General features: G+C 42.6%; 1 protein-coding gene across 1 annotated transcript; it reads right to left on the bottom strand.

The window, feature by feature from the left end:
• Window positions 1–1876: 1876 nt before the first annotated feature.
• MCM6 (minichromosome maintenance complex component 6) lies at window positions 1877–14515 on the bottom strand. The gene is made up of 17 exons (XM_042041600.1): window positions 14359–14515; window positions 13342–13488; window positions 12664–12774; window positions 11922–12171; window positions 11093–11258; window positions 10864–11009; window positions 9827–9977; window positions 9284–9425; window positions 8853–8994; window positions 8609–8716; window positions 7866–8021; window positions 6699–6827; window positions 5691–5852; window positions 4486–4621; window positions 4052–4219; window positions 3023–3162; window positions 1877–2406 (listed from the first exon to the last, which is right to left on the bottom strand). Exons 1-17 carry the CDS (start codon window positions 14469–14471, stop codon window positions 2293–2295), a joined length of 2481 nt encoding a protein of 826 aa, XP_041897534.1. The 5' UTR covers window positions 14472–14515; the 3' UTR covers window positions 1877–2292.
• Between the last annotated feature and the right edge of the window lie 629 nt (window positions 14516–15144).

The following is a 15144-nucleotide window of genomic DNA, read 5'->3' as shown; positions in this document are numbered from 1 at the left end:
CCAGCACAGCTCTGGGTGCAAAAAACAACCATAGCAGAGTTATCTGCATGGCTGGGGCTGGGTCCACGGCTTAGGGCATGGAGGGCAGCAGGAGGCATGTTTGCTCTCTAATTCCTGGGTGGATAAAGGAAATCTGAGATGTGGTACCTCACCCAGCTGGAAAAGTGACTCTTAGGTGAATTCAGGCAGCAGCAACAGTGTGCTTCCTCCTACCTAATAACATCCCAGGAATCTGAGTCTCATTTCTTTGCTTTCCAAAGCACTCCCTCCTTCAGCCCTGAAAACACTGCTCTCCTGGCTGGGTGGACACATTCAGGTGACCCACCTGAACTGCTGCAGGGCAGAGGTAACTCAGCTCTTCTACATTTCAATACAGCAAAACTGAAGAGCTGAGAACATTTTTAAATCAACTAAATACAAAATCCTACATACCTACAGTGAAATGGTGGGTCCATCTCAGAGTTCATTTCCTTTAATAACTAGAATTTTCTCTAAAGTGTACCTGGAATCATCTGGGCAAGTTCTTGCTGTCAAGCAATACTGATCTTTAAGTTACAGCAGAAGACATCTCTCAACATTTGCTGTTACTCAAACCTTATACAGAGATTGTAATTTGTGTACTTTGATGTTATTTCATTCCCAGATGATTTTTTTTTCAGGAAGCCCTAAACAGCTCGCCGTAACATTGTGCTGACTGCTCCAAAGAAGTTCCTTTCACTCTGATGTCTGAATAGCAAGTCTGAACAGGAGCCTTAGAGCACCACCTGGTGCTTACTTTTCAGTACAGCTGCATTAACTCAGAGAAAACCCCTCTCAGCCTACAGAACTGGGGAAAGAAGCAGAAAAAATACTTTCCCCTACATGAAGTGTATTTATTTGCAAACAAAGATTCAGAGGAGGGGAGGGGGAAACGCATAATGAAGGCCCAACATCTTCCTATCCTAATTTTGAAAGTAAAGGAGCAATATAGAATAACATGAAAATGTTGATGCAGCTGGGTGGCTTTTTAAAATGAAATAATGAAATGCAGTTATTTGCCAAAATGTGGTTTAGGAAAGAAATGAGTGGAGAAGGAACTGCAGTTGGAGTTAGTGCCCAGTGACGGGGTAGTGCTGATGACAAATATTTATAATTCCCTCCGCTCCTTAAATACAAGTGTTATCTTTAATGACATGCTTAGTAAGACCAAGGTGTATCTCTCCAAAGCTGGGAGAGACTAACAGGAAAAAGAATACTGTTTTACAAACCAGCTCCATTTCTGAGCCTCCTTCAGAAATAGTTATTTCACACTATTTCTAATTAAAATATGTAACTTTGCTATCTTTCATGCTATTACAAATGTTTCTTAGGCGCTGGTGTCAAGTCAACAAGACAAATATTCAGGTATTTTCAATTCTTAATAGATTATTTAATAATCCCAGAGTTTACAGTAAAAAATTGAGAACAGAAATCTAAGCCAAGTTCTCATATAGAAAAATCTACAAACAGGTTTACAAATATAGTCTTAAAAATCCCTCCAAAATAGTGGCAGTTTTCAATTCACTTACAAGTCAAGACCTTCATCAAGGTTGGGGTTTCTGCCCTGCTCACTTAAAGCTTTGCTTTGGGCTTGGCTATTTGCAATTTTCTACTTTACATATGCAACAGGAGCCTGCGCATCTTTAGCCCATCTAAAAAGAAAGAGAAGCAATCAGTTTCTCATTGTCCATTACTGAAGGTTAAAAAAACTTCTTGAAAAAGAGCATCTGTCATCCAGGAAATTTGATCTTCCTTAAGACATTAAGCATTTAGATCACTATTTTTTTCAGCCTCAAATTACAGGCATAGAAAACAGCAATCTCACACGTGAGTAACAACAAATCCACCCCCAAACATCTCCAAATATTAATGAGCTTTTATTTATGTTTAGTGAGCTTTTATGTTAAGAAGAAAAACAGTAAAAAGCTGTAGCATAAAATGTCTATTAAATGCAACAGAAGAACAATTAAAATTAATCTTATTTAAAACAGAAACATCTACATAGCCTGATGGTGAAAAAAGCTATTGGATGATTCTCCTCTGCATCCAGATGATGGCACTGAAATTCAGAGTTAACAGTGAAACTAATATCTGTGTGTCATGTCTTCAAAAGCTTTCCAGGTATATTCAGTGTAAATGAGAAATCCCACATTACTGACCACTCTCTGGAACGTTCATAGGAATTTAAGGAATTAGCCATACAGCAACCCCTGCAAGAAAAGAATCCATTTTCCAACTTGTAACCAGTCAGTTCTACAATCCCATTCTCAGCCCTCAGTCTTCCAGCAGATAGTTTGGGTTGACAACCAGGTATGGATCATCATCAAAAGTCTCCTCTTCACTGGATCCTCTCAGTCCTGACTGGGACAGTTCAATCAGAATGTGGTCCTGTAACAGACAAAGATTTGTGTTAAAACAAGGGCAGAGAGGTTTGTTTCTACTCTTTGAAAGGCATTTTTATATTGGTAGGACCTCTTATTAATTACTTAACCCTTTCAACTGTGAACTCCCTCTAACAGATTCTTAACAACAGCATTCAGAGGAAATCTCTTCTATGTTGTATCCTTTCTGGGAACTTTCCAGCCTCGTGCTTTCCAATCTAGCGGGTTTGTGTCTTTAAAAGTGTAAAGTAGTTTATTTTGTCATAGTTTTTCCTCCAAAACGCCCTCATACCCCTCTGACTCAAGGCTAACAATTGAATACAAGTGTTAATTGTATTTCTGTATCCTAATGTATAACTAACATTATAGAAATACAGAAAAATATCACACTTCTATAGTGACATAGTATAGAACTTTGACCTTTTACTTATACACATCTCTAATTTATTTCAGTGTTTTTTCTGCAATTACAGTAACACAAAGAAGGCATTTATACTGCATCAGTCAATATCATGGAAGAACAAAACCGATTTCTCCAAACAGGAATATATTCCATTAAAAATGAAACATTGCCCTATGTAAGTTAAAACCCTTTTTCACTATCCACACATCTCCATACATACATAATGTGTAAGTCGGTGAATGACCCTCTCTATGATCTTCTTTTTATTTATTAGTTCTTCTTCAGATTCAATTTCAGATTCAATTTCCTTCAGATACCAATTAATAAGTTCACTCCTCTTTAGTGCTGCATCGTCCTCTTCTGCAGAGAAAATAATTTGCATAAACTCAGCAGCAGTAAAATAGCACTTAAACCAAACAAGAAAAGGATTTATACATTAACATTTACAATGCTGAAGAGAGAAACATGCTTTTTAAAATATTTAGGAAACATCAGACTTTAGGGGTTTTTTTCTTAAAGCACCGTATTTTTCACAGGAGGGTGTTGGGTCATGGTTTAATTGGAGATAATTAGATTGAGAATGGAAGCTTTCAGTTCTATGCACCCAAGTGGCTTCCAAATCCCATCAGCTTTCAGCTTCAAGAAAACCAGTGGCAAGGACTTACATACCTTCCTCTAAGGGCTAAAGAAAAATCACTGTCACACAAAGCCAGAGGAGTCATCCTTCTACATGTAGTCAGCATTTGAACAGACACGGTCATCCCCACACCCTTCCAAAAGCTTTGTAGCTTTAGTATCTGCTAAGAGACAACTGCTGCCTTTCATTGCAGGAGTAGCCTCATTGCAACTGAAATATTTTAGCTTCTGAAGAACTAATCCAGCCATTTGCTTAAGACAGGATGTGGTTGCTGGCATGCATTAAAGCTCCTGCTCCAGTTTTCACTGCTGCAGACTCTTGTAGCTTGGTTACACCATTGTGTGCTACAAATCCTCTTCTGGCTCTGCTCTGCTGACTTGCTCCCCAGCTTAACGGGTTTTGACAAATGATTTAGATAACAGAACTAGAAACTCCAAGAAGTCATACTTGCATCAGCAGATGTAGTATTGTCACATGAGCACAGGTCCACACCTGACCTCACAAGTTTGTTGTCTCACAGAAGTGAAAATCCCATGTACAACAGCAAGAGATGCAGTAACAATTGCTCCCTGAACTTGGGGTTTGCCTTCTTTTTAATAAACAAATTCTTACCTTCTTCTGCTTTCCTGAGGTGCAGCACCAGGAGATTAGAAATTCGTCGGTACTCAGAGAAGCCCAGCTTGAGAGAAACTTTGGGTGCAGCATCCTTGTTCACATCCTCAGAATGGCCATTGATCCCATTCACAAGACCATTGACCCCAGCTGGAGCTTCTGCCTCACCTGTTTGGACACATGCCCAGGTTTAAAGCTGCAACATCTTTTAGCTATTTAATACTCTGAGCCACTGAAAAGCCTTGCACTGACCAACCAGGTGAGCTGGTGAAGGAGGCTGAAGAAGCAAGAGAGTTAAGAACAGGAGCCAAGATTTCTAGAGCTCATTAGATGAGACAGGCGAGAAACGGAAGAGAAGCACAAACTCCAACAAGGTAAGCTGTAAAGGCTGGAAGGACTTTCCCCTTTGAAAAAATACTCCGTAAATAATTTACCATTGACTCCATCTTGGTCCTCTTGATCCTCCATTTGCTGTTCATCATCTTGGTCTAAATTGATGTCAGGAGTCTCAACTCTAATGATGGACTTATTTAAAAGCCTGAAAGCTTCCTTCACATGTTTTGGGTGAACCTGAGGAAGATTTGAAAATACTTAAGCACAGGGGCTCTTCTAGTTTTCCATCAGCTCCAGAAACTCATCTCTAACCCTGATAAAGGGCTTTTCTACACATCTCACCTGATGAATCCTAAGCAGTAAAGACTGGGCAAGTTAAATTATATCCCACTACAAGCATTCCAAGGTCATGCAAGGTTATGGAGGGAAAAGCAGGCTGATTAATCTTTCAGGGTTTAGCAATCATGTGGAGTCGATAAAATTTTTACTAAGCCAAGAACATTTGGGAGAAAGATCAGTGGAGCAAGAAACATGAAAGAAATGGGTCTGAACAGAGACAATATGAAAGAAAGAGAGATGTAATTAATGATACTCTCCTCCAGAACTGAAAAGCAAAAACTGGAAAAATCATCTGTACCTGAGCCATAAGCTAAAAGCTATCTTGTTTCTTTATAAGCTAAATTTAATTTAAAAGAACCCAAAGGGTGTCCTTACACAACCAGTGAGCAAGGTTCCATCCCTGCACATGTCACATAGCCTCTAATCAACATTTCAAAAGGCTGCTGGGTTTTAAAGCAGGGACTAGACAGGCAGTAATCACACTACAGTCAACAGCCAGAACACAATGTGCTTTTCAGCAGTGGCTCATATGAGTAGGAGCCCAGATCATACACACAGATACTCCTGGGGTGGTCCAGATACTTTGATGAACTTTGGCTTTTTAGACTGCAAATGGAAGAGAGCCAAGAGATTACAAACTATGAAAGATCAGGAAAGAGACTGCTGACAGCCCTGGCTAACAGTAGTAGGTGACTATCATGATTTGATAGGTAGGAGGCTGAGAGTGCTGACACAACTGTGATATAAAATTATGCAAGTTCCCAGTTTGGACCAGATGACCTCAGTTTTACAAGTCATCTCTTAAAAATAGTGTTTCTGGCATACAAATTCAGACTGAGTACGGCCATGACCCAAGCTCTCCTCCTCACCCACAAGACTATGTCCAATACCAGAGTCAAACAGCAAATGCAGAACTCCCACACATTTCCATAAACATTTACACGAACTTCCATCAAGACCCTGCTACCTCATCACAGCAGTGCATCCTGGCCATGGCCTCAGACAGGCGGATCATGCTCTCCAGCTGCCTCACTGTGATCCTCCAGGATGACTTGGTCACTCCAGAGCCATCGCGCTGCCGCAGCCGCTTGTACTGCTCCACTATGAAGTCCTCAGACTCCTTGGATATCTGTGTGGCAGCAAAAAGTAGTTTCAGTGGTCAGAGTACTAAAGTTTTCTCTTCTTGCATTAGATTGGCAGGTCCCAGCCTTTTCTGTACTGGTTACTGCTTTTATCTGAAATATTCTATGCTTATGTGGAATAACACGTACTCTACATAAGTATAATGACAATCACATTATGTTGAAATTATGTTGTAATAATGATCACACTTACCAAGGATAATGATATTACAATAAGTATATAGCTGCATTAATTATTTTACAGCAGATTTTTAAACAATTTCTATTTTTCTGTTCCACTGGCTTGTTTCCAGGCATAATCCATGTCTGTCCCTACTAGATTGCTTTGTTATAGACTTCTGAAAAATCCAACACACAGCCCATCCAAGCTGCTACTTGGATAGACCCCAACAAAATCTGTAGTAAGACCAGTTTCCCATGTTCTGTATTTTACCAAAAAGCAAAGAAATATTGAGGCACAATACCCTTTCAAAAAAAAGATACAAAAACTGATTAAGTCGTAAGTCTATAAAATACAAAAAACTGCAGCAGCCATGTCAAATAACTCATGCCCATGAGGTATGACAAAGCTATGAAATGGCCCCTCAGTTGCTCTAGACAAAGGTTAAGAACTGCCACTGATTACAACAGTCTCAGCTTCTGCGTTTCTGGAGTTTAAGAGTACCAGGCTCCAAAATACGCTCTGTTTCTAGGTAGTAACATGAGTTTATGGCTCCTTCCTTGAGAGAACACTACCCCAAGTGTTTTGACATTTGCTGGAGAAAAGCCTACGGCAGAGTGACTGTTCCTTTGGCTTGGACAGAACAACTGTTCCACAGTCTACTTAAAATTACCTTTGGTTTAAACTGCCGTGCAAACAGCAGATACCTTCGGATATCATCCAAGGAATAGACGCGATCAACAGACTCCTCCACTCTGGAATGCAGATCCACGATGCGCCTGGCGATGGCGTAATCTATCACCTGGATATTGGGGCTCTGTCAGATCACTTGCACAGCATCAGCCAAAGAGCAAAACAACAGTTCTATTCTTCCTTCCCATTCCCCTTGCTCACTTGTGATCCTCATGGCAGAGCTAGTCTTTCCAGAAGCCCAACGTTCTGCCAGAAGGCCCAGGAGAATGCCCTGGGGGTTTTTAATACAAGGAAACACAGCAGAGCAGGGATAAAAGGCAGTTTTAGGATTTATGACCTCTTGGAACTCTCCTGGGTTACAAGTTAGCCACAGAACAGGCAGAAAGCAGCACTTTGTAGCGTGGGAACTGCTTTCTTCCTTTTCAGCCTGCTCTCTCTCTCACCAGCCCCTTCTCAATTAGATAATCACTCTGAGCAGAACAGTGGCTGAACCAACAATAATCTCTGGATCTCATGCGTTCCCAAGGCAAATGCCACATAGACAGGTGGCAGCAGTCTCAGCCTTAGTGACCAGCCATTTGTAAAAATGACTAATGGTGTTAAGTTTGCAGGTCAAACCACTGCAGGATGAAAAGGCAGTGTCCTCGTATTCAACAGAGCATGTTCAAATTTGTACTGCCAGCTTTCAGCTGCACAGACAGTGCAAAAAAGCAGAAGCAAGACACTCTCATGAGATTTGCTTCACTTATAATTGCAGAGGGCCACCAAGATGGTCAGAGGGCAGGAGAACATGATGTATGAAAGGCTGGAAGAGCCAGGTCTGTTCAGCTTGAAAGGAAAGCAACTGCTTCAATGGCCAGCATAGATGTGACGGAGCCAAACAGTTCTCGGATAAGAGGCAACCCACGTGAACTGGACCATGAGAAATTCTGATTAGATATAGAAGTTAGTATTATTTGAACATATTAGAGTTGTCAAGCATTGCAGGGGCCTGGAGAGACTGCAGAATCTTCGTCCTTGGAGAAATGCAAAACTCACCAGGCCAAGGCTTGGCAAACTGTTGCAAATCTGTCTGAGCATGAGGTTAGACTAGAGACCTCCAGGCATCTTTTCTGACACAAACTATTCTATAATTCCTTGAAGTTACCTCATTACATTCATCTACAAGGATGAAGAAGAGATCAAAGCGGGACATGATGGGAGCTGACAGGTTGATGTTCTGTTTCAGTGACTTGGATCTGTCATAGCGGCCACCAACTGGGTTTGCTGCAGCCAAAATGGAGGTCCTGGCATTCAGAGTAGCCTGACAAAGGGAAAAAATAAATTAAAAAAAATCGTAACTGCGACCACTTCCTAAACCAACTCATTGCAATCCAAATAGGTGAGCATAACATCTTTTAGATAGACTTCAATGGAGGTATTACAACAATTGCTCCTCAAAAGCACCCAAACTCCACTAACAAACCCTTTCTAACCAGGTCTCTGCTCCAAGACACAATCTGATGATCAATATTTTAACATTGTCCCACTCTTGCCAACAATACTGAAACAAGCCCTTAAAACTGCTTTTCACAATATCCTGTTTTTAGCAGCACAAACACACACTTCTACAAACACACACAATTCTGTAACCTTTTTTGGGGTTGCTTCAAGGTTAGGTTTTTCCCATTTTCTGTTTCCTGTCCACTACTATCTCTTTTTAACTCTCAGTAACATTTCTGGCCTTTTTTGGGTATGTGCCACAAAAACTTTGCAACAAGTGATTTCTGTCCTGCTACAGTGAGGCAGCTGCAGAGGTGACATGAAAATCTGCCAGGTGAGGCTACATCAGTACATGTAACAAACAGTCAGGTGATGCTACAGACTACACAGAGGTGTAGTGCAAGCTACCTTCACTCCAGCTTTAGTAATGGATATTGTCTGCTGTTCCATCGCCTCATGAATGGCTACTTGATCCCGCACATCCATCTTGTCAAATTCATCAATGCAACAAACCCCCTGCAGCAGAAGAATGAAAATAAGTGACCCAGATTCAATTTGGAACAAATAAAGATCATTAAGACAATTTAGGACTCTCTGTCATTAATCCAACCCATTCCTGTGATGCAGGAAACTCTCCCCTTCCCAGACTCACATTATCCGCCAGCATCAGTGCTCCAGCTTCAATGACAAATTCGTGGGACTCCTCATCTTTCACCACAGCCGCCGTCAGACCCGCGGCACTGGAGGCTTTGCCACTGGTGTACACAGCACGGGGACTGAACTCATCCACATGCCTGGGGAAAAGAGTAATAAAAACCCCAGTATTTTATCTATCTCTGATATTTTAAAAGGAGCAATTAATTTGTATTTTTAATATCAATGTATTTTGAAAGTATTTGGAAATTCCTATGTTGAGTTTGCTTCAGCCCTGTTCAAATACTTCAACCACATCCACACAAGCTCTGGGAATTATTCTCAAATATTTTACTTCCTTTTCCTCTGTTTAATACAGCAAAAGGCAGAGTGCACATTTATAACTCTAGTCACACTGGACAATATTTAAATACTGGGTTTTAATCTTACTTTAGAAACTGACTCTTGGCTGTACTTGGATCACCAACAACACAAACATTGATGTCCCCACGCAAAGAAGTGCCTTCTGAAGTGGTCTTGGGAACTCCTCCAAAGAGCATCAGCAGGACCCCACGTTTTACTTCATCGTTACCTGCCCCAGAAAAGACATTAAACTAAACATCCAAAGAAAACACCACATTTTTCCTATTAAAAAAACTTCACCCTACTAGAATTTTTGAGCACTTGGGCACATCTGCTCAGAATTCACTTATTTGCTAAACATCCACCAAAACCTGTAGAGTTCAGTAGCAGAACACCCGACATCAAACCCAACCCTTTTGACTGGGCTTGCAGGCCTTAATGATTAAACACCACAAACAGTCAGGGAACAGATTCTCTTTTTTTAGCACAACCAGTGCTGAGGAGGAAAGTTTATAGTAGTTGGCACAGGGCTTTCAACCTTTCCCAAAATGACACTACAGAGACAGCAAAAGGAATTAATATTTACACAAGTGAAATTTTCCCTCTCTGAGGCCACAAACGGATTCTTACCATGGATAGTGGGGAAGAGGCTGGTGCACAGATTATGGTAAAGGTTCTTATCTTGGCTCATTTCAAAAACCTTTTCCCACTCTTTCACAGACATTTGGTTTTTAATGCTTTCTGCAGTCTGTTCTTCATCTCGGAGCTCTTTCCCACCAAACTGAACAAAGGAAGTAAAACAGTAATAAAAGTAATAACAGGATCACTAATGAATGTGAGCACTGCAGACAGGTCACAAAAACTTGCTCTGTAAGCTGGATGGGAGGAACACATTCTAAAAAGCTGCCCTTAGGCTAAGTAAGCTCATCACCTTATACCTTTAAAAAACAATAGCCAATTTCCTAGCAGGCAAAACCAATGGTGTAACTTCAGTTAGTGAGAAAATCCCAAGTGAGTTGCTTGTACAGAGATTAAAAAGAGTAAAACCAATATGACTTCCTTTGACTAAAATTGTCTTCGTAAGCATTCTTACATTAACTGGAACTTCCAAAGTCTTTTGCGGATCTGAAATAGGGGCCAGAAATTTCTACTCCCAGAACACAACAGATACTCTTTTTATCGTATGTGATAGTGAAGCTGTTAGCAGAATGATAGACTACAGTGCCACACCATGCCAAAACCCAGACACAGTCAGTATTACTCATTGTGTTGCAGTAACATCCCACAATGTCACTTGATAAACTAGAGGGAACAAAAAGGATCCCTGTTTTGCCTGTGACAAAACACAGCAATGGGATTTTCTGGAAGGAAAGGAAATGCTGCAGAAATGAATGTAAGCTGAATGGAAATACAAGGGCCAGTCAGCTGTTTAGAACAAATTGTAACATTGGCGAATAATCACATCTGTGAAAAATGCTATGAGTGACAAAGACAAGAAAAGAATCTTGCTATGTAAATTCAATGAAAATACAAAGACAGTCAAACACACACAGGAAGGTTGAACACACGGACATTTAAAGCTTTACCCATTCCTGCTCCCTAACTGGAGGGAAAACCACACAGAACAGAAATCACCAACACCTTTAAATCTTTCTCTCCAGACTCACCCGTGGATTTGTTGGTGCAACGTAACAAGCCAGAAAGACGAGCTTATAGGAGAGCTCCCGGACTCCGAGGGCGCGCAGTCCCCGGATACCTTCGGTTTCATAGCCCTCTGTCCCTGTCAACCGGGAGCTGGTTTCTGCGCGCAACCCTGCCAGTGAAACAGGAGTCAGGACAGCAGCTCCCAGCACGAGTGGGAAGGACATCTCATCAAGGTCATGTGTAGCAACAAACCTGGTGTAGAGAGCTGGGACACATCAGGCACGACAATCAGTGAGCCGGTGAAGTCACATTTGTCACCTGCCTGAGCAGATTCCACGGCCTCTGCGCGCAGGATCACCTCCACACTCCGCGGAATGCTGCCGCGCGGCAGCTCACCCTGCGTCTCCTGAATGCGCACCTGGCAGGGAGAGAAGGTTCAACACTGAGCAAATGTCACCAGAGCTGAAACTACTTCAAAAGATGGGTTAAATAGCATGTGATTGCTGCCATCCATGTCAGTCCCTCTTACAACATGACAAACAACCAAAAATCCCTTCCCTAATCAGCATCTAAGGAGTCTTGGTGCAACTTAAGAGGATGTACAAGGGCCACAATGACGATTCTGAAAAGCGAATTTCAGTTATTATGGCTCACATAAAATACAATTGTGGGATGTAAAGTGCTGAGGATGTGGGAGAGTAAATCAACCCGGAAGAGTAAAATGCCGCAGATACCAACAGACACCTCTTTTTGTTCTTGTACAAAACAACTACACATGATGTACTGGCAACATGAGACTAACTCTGGCTTGAATATGTGGGGCGTCAGTGGATTACTTAAGACAATTAATGTCACACAACAAAACTGGTTTGATACTATTAATAATTTCCCATTCTTAAACATAAGTCTTCCAGAGACAGGAAGAAACCTTTTGCAGAAATTCTGCCTTTTCTTGAGGTCTTTTCTTGATGTTGACAGAACAAAAATTAACTGTCTTCAATGTGTAGCAGTACAAACAACACCTTCCAACCACCACAGGAACATCATTGATTGTCATCACCCCCCAACATCACCCCTGTACCTTTTGGAAATCAACAAATACTGATTTGTTTGTGTCCAGCAGGAATCTCCTTCTGTTGGCACAGACTGGGTTCCTGCAGATGTTTGGCTGGGTGTATTTGAATTGCTGTTCCACATCTTTGATCACTGTCTGGCAGTCGAGGCACAGGAAGGTTCCACTGACCAGCTCTGGATGGACAGGGTGGGTACGAACCACCTGCCCACTGATGCGCAGCAGGGAGCCAATTTTTGCTGAAGTCAGTTCTCGAATTCTATTTAAAACAGAAATTCACAAGGATTAAATTACTGCATTAACAATTCTAGGCCCAGGGTACTAAGATACAATATATTTTCAATCTGTCTCTGACTAAGGAACTGCTGTAACAAACAAAAGAAACAAACATTGCAATATAGTCTCATTGTATGATTTTACGTAAACTTTTAGATTATTACTAAAGGTCAAACCAATGCAAAAGTTACATCAGTGGTACTTCAAAAGCAACACATACTAGTTCTTTTGTTGTTTTTAAACTAGAGAAGTTACATTTGTTTGTGAAATATGATGAATCTAAGTATCTGAGTGTGATGCACAAATGAAAAACCATTTCAAAAAATATCCTGCACAAGATCAGGAAACTTTGTCACAACTCTACTGGCCAGCTGCACATTTCACACTACACAACCAAAACATTTTCAGCGTGCTTTGACATGTTTTTGCCCAGTAGTAAAACAGCACAAGTTTCTGGAATTAATAATCATCTTACTTGTGTCTGGTAGGCAGGTCCTGGAATGCAACATAAAAGTCCTTGTTTGCAGGAACATTTCCATGGTCTCTGGCAAAAGTCTTTGTTGCTCGACAGAGGTATGGATAAACCCTGAAATATGGGAAAAAAGTTCAAATTTTACAGAAGCTATCAAAATGCCTTCTCTGCTTTAGATTACATCAAAGACTTGTATCAGATTTCCAGGTTCTGGCTTTTAATGCTATGTCTCATAACCCAAAAAAGCCACTCTAAATATGCTAAAGGTAAGATCACTACACAATAATGTTATTTGCACTACTGTTTGATAAGAGACTTTTTAAAGTCTCATTTTATGACACCTTTACACTTATATTAAGAAATGTATCTTCAAAGTAAGTGACCAACTCAAGAAAGCATTTTCAGAGCATGAAATTTTAGAGTTTATTCTGTATTCTCATACTGACCACTTACTTCTTTATGACAATAAATGCAATTAGCTGGTTAACTCATAGTTTCCAGAGAGGAATCCACTGAGAAATGGTTTTAGCCAGTTAAAAAAGAATAATCCTACATATAAGTGTTTTCAGGATGCAGAAAGAAGACATGCCTCTCATTTTTTACATAACAAGCAAGACATTATAAGCCTGAGACTCCAGCAGAGCTCAGCTTTACCTGGAAAAACCCCGCTCTACATTTTACCTGTAAAACTCCTCCTGAATAGTGGTAGAGAGTTGCTGATTGAACTGCTCCAAATCTGCAAAGCTGACGATCAGTGTGTTCCGCTCCGGCCGGATCAGTTCTTCAGCATCTCGCAAGTACTTGACCTCCCCATCGCTGTTCTGGAACCTAGAAGTGATTCAGGAAAACGTTTCACAGTCACCAGGCAGCAACTCAATACTTCTGAATTCAGGAGAAAAGGCAGAGAAAAAGATCACTCACATTCAGGCATCCCGCAGCCCCTTGCAAAGCCCTTTTACAACAATATTTCTTCTTCCACCCCCTTGCTACATCTGCTCTATCCACACCCCAGCACAGACACACCAGGTTTACATTTCATACAGCAGGAGAGTTGTCCCAGTGCCAGACAAAATTTTATTTAAGGTTTAACAATGGCTCTGCACCAGCAAACAAGGTTTTGTTTCCTCCGGGTGATGCTAATGGTTTCCTTATTTGATGCGGATGGGCCCCATAGGAAGCAAAAAGCAGTGAGCCAGATGTATTAATGTGTAACACCCAAGCCGTGGAAAGGGTTTTCAACACAGCTGTGACACAACATTGTTAAAAGGGACCAAACGTAGCTAAAAAAGCAATAATCATAGAATGGTTTGGTTTAGAAGGGATTTTAAGATCATCTCGTTTCAACCTCCTGCCATGGGCAGGGACACCTTCCACTAGGCCAGGCTGCCCAAAGCCTCATCCAACCTGGCCTTGGACACTTCTAGGGATGGGACATCCCAACTTCTCTGGGCAACGCTCCCGCGGAAACTCTCCAAGAAGGGTTTTACCTACCAAGAGAACACCGTGCTGCCTTCCTACAGGTTCCTCCCGGCAGAGCCTCAGACCACAGCAGAGCTTTTCTGACCGAACGCCAAGGGGAGAGGGCTCCAGGCCCTGACAGGATCTCACCAAATGGCGGCCCCTCCGTGAGGCGCTGCCGGCCCGCCACCCGCTGCCGGCCCTGCCCGCCCGCCGCCAGGCTCGGCCCCCGGCACTCACTCCTCTAGGAAGTCCAGGAACAACTTCTGGCACTTCTCGGCCACTTCATCGCGGATCTGCTGGTGCTGCGACGCTGCGCCCGCGCCCCCCGCCGCCGCCACTGCCAAATCCATCCCGGCCGCTGCCGCTGTCCCGGGCCGGCCCCGCAGCGGTTCGCGCCACGCCGCGCACCACGTGGGCCGCGCGCCCACAGTGCCGGCCAATCGGCGGCAGCCGTGCCGCAGAGCCCCGCCCCCCGCGGCCGTTTTCGCGCCAAAGGCGAGGGGCGGGCGGGACTGAGGGCGGCTACCAGCGCCCCGCCCTGAACTGCGCTCTCAGCGACAGCGAACGGGACCGGCTGGTGGGCTGCTCAGCGAGCTGCTCAGTGCTGCTGAGGGCTTAGAGCTGTGCCAGAGCAGCACCACGTCTCCCATTGAGAAACAGAGGCATAGAATGCTAAGGGGTTGTAAGGGACCCTAAAGATCATCTAGTCTCAACCCACCTGCCATGTGAGGGACACCCCCCACTATACCATGTTGCTCAGGGACTTACACCCAACCTGGTCTTGAACCCTGTCAGGGATGGGGAATCCAAAATCTCCCTGAGCAACCTGTTCCAGTGTCTCACCACACTCACAATAAAGAATATCTTCCTAATATCTCATTTAAATCTCCCCTTTTTCAGCTTGTCTCCATTCCCCTTGTCCTGTCACTACAGCTCTTGACAAGGAGTCCATTTCCACCTTCTCTGTAGCCCCTTCAGATACTGAAAGGTTGCTATGAGTTGCATAGGTTGCTCACACAACCT

Source organism: Corvus kubaryi, unplaced genomic scaffold (assembly GCF_017639235.1).
Source record: "Corvus kubaryi isolate FWS band 111438036 unplaced genomic scaffold, C.kubaryi_AGA036_p1.0 37396, whole genome shotgun sequence".
NCBI lineage: Eukaryota > Metazoa > Chordata > Aves > Passeriformes > Corvidae > Corvus > Corvus kubaryi.
This window is presented reverse-complemented; position numbering and strand designations above follow the sequence as displayed.

What these genes read in the sequence shown, in the direction of transcription:
- MCM6 (XM_042041600.1), bottom strand. Translation starts at nt 14,471, where the DNA reads ATGGATTTGGCAGTGGCGGCGGCGGGGGGCGCGGGCGCAGCGTCGCAG. An exon ending in TTCCTGGACTTCCTAGAGGA is followed by an intron (nt 13,489 to 14,358) that starts GTGAGTGCCGGG and finishes AATCACTTCTAG; the next exon opens with GTTCCAGAACAGCGATGGGG. An exon ending in CCTCTTCCCCACTATCCATG is followed by an intron (nt 9,426 to 9,826) that starts GTAAGAATCCGT and finishes TTTCTGGGGCAG; the next exon opens with GTAACGATGAAGTAAAACGT.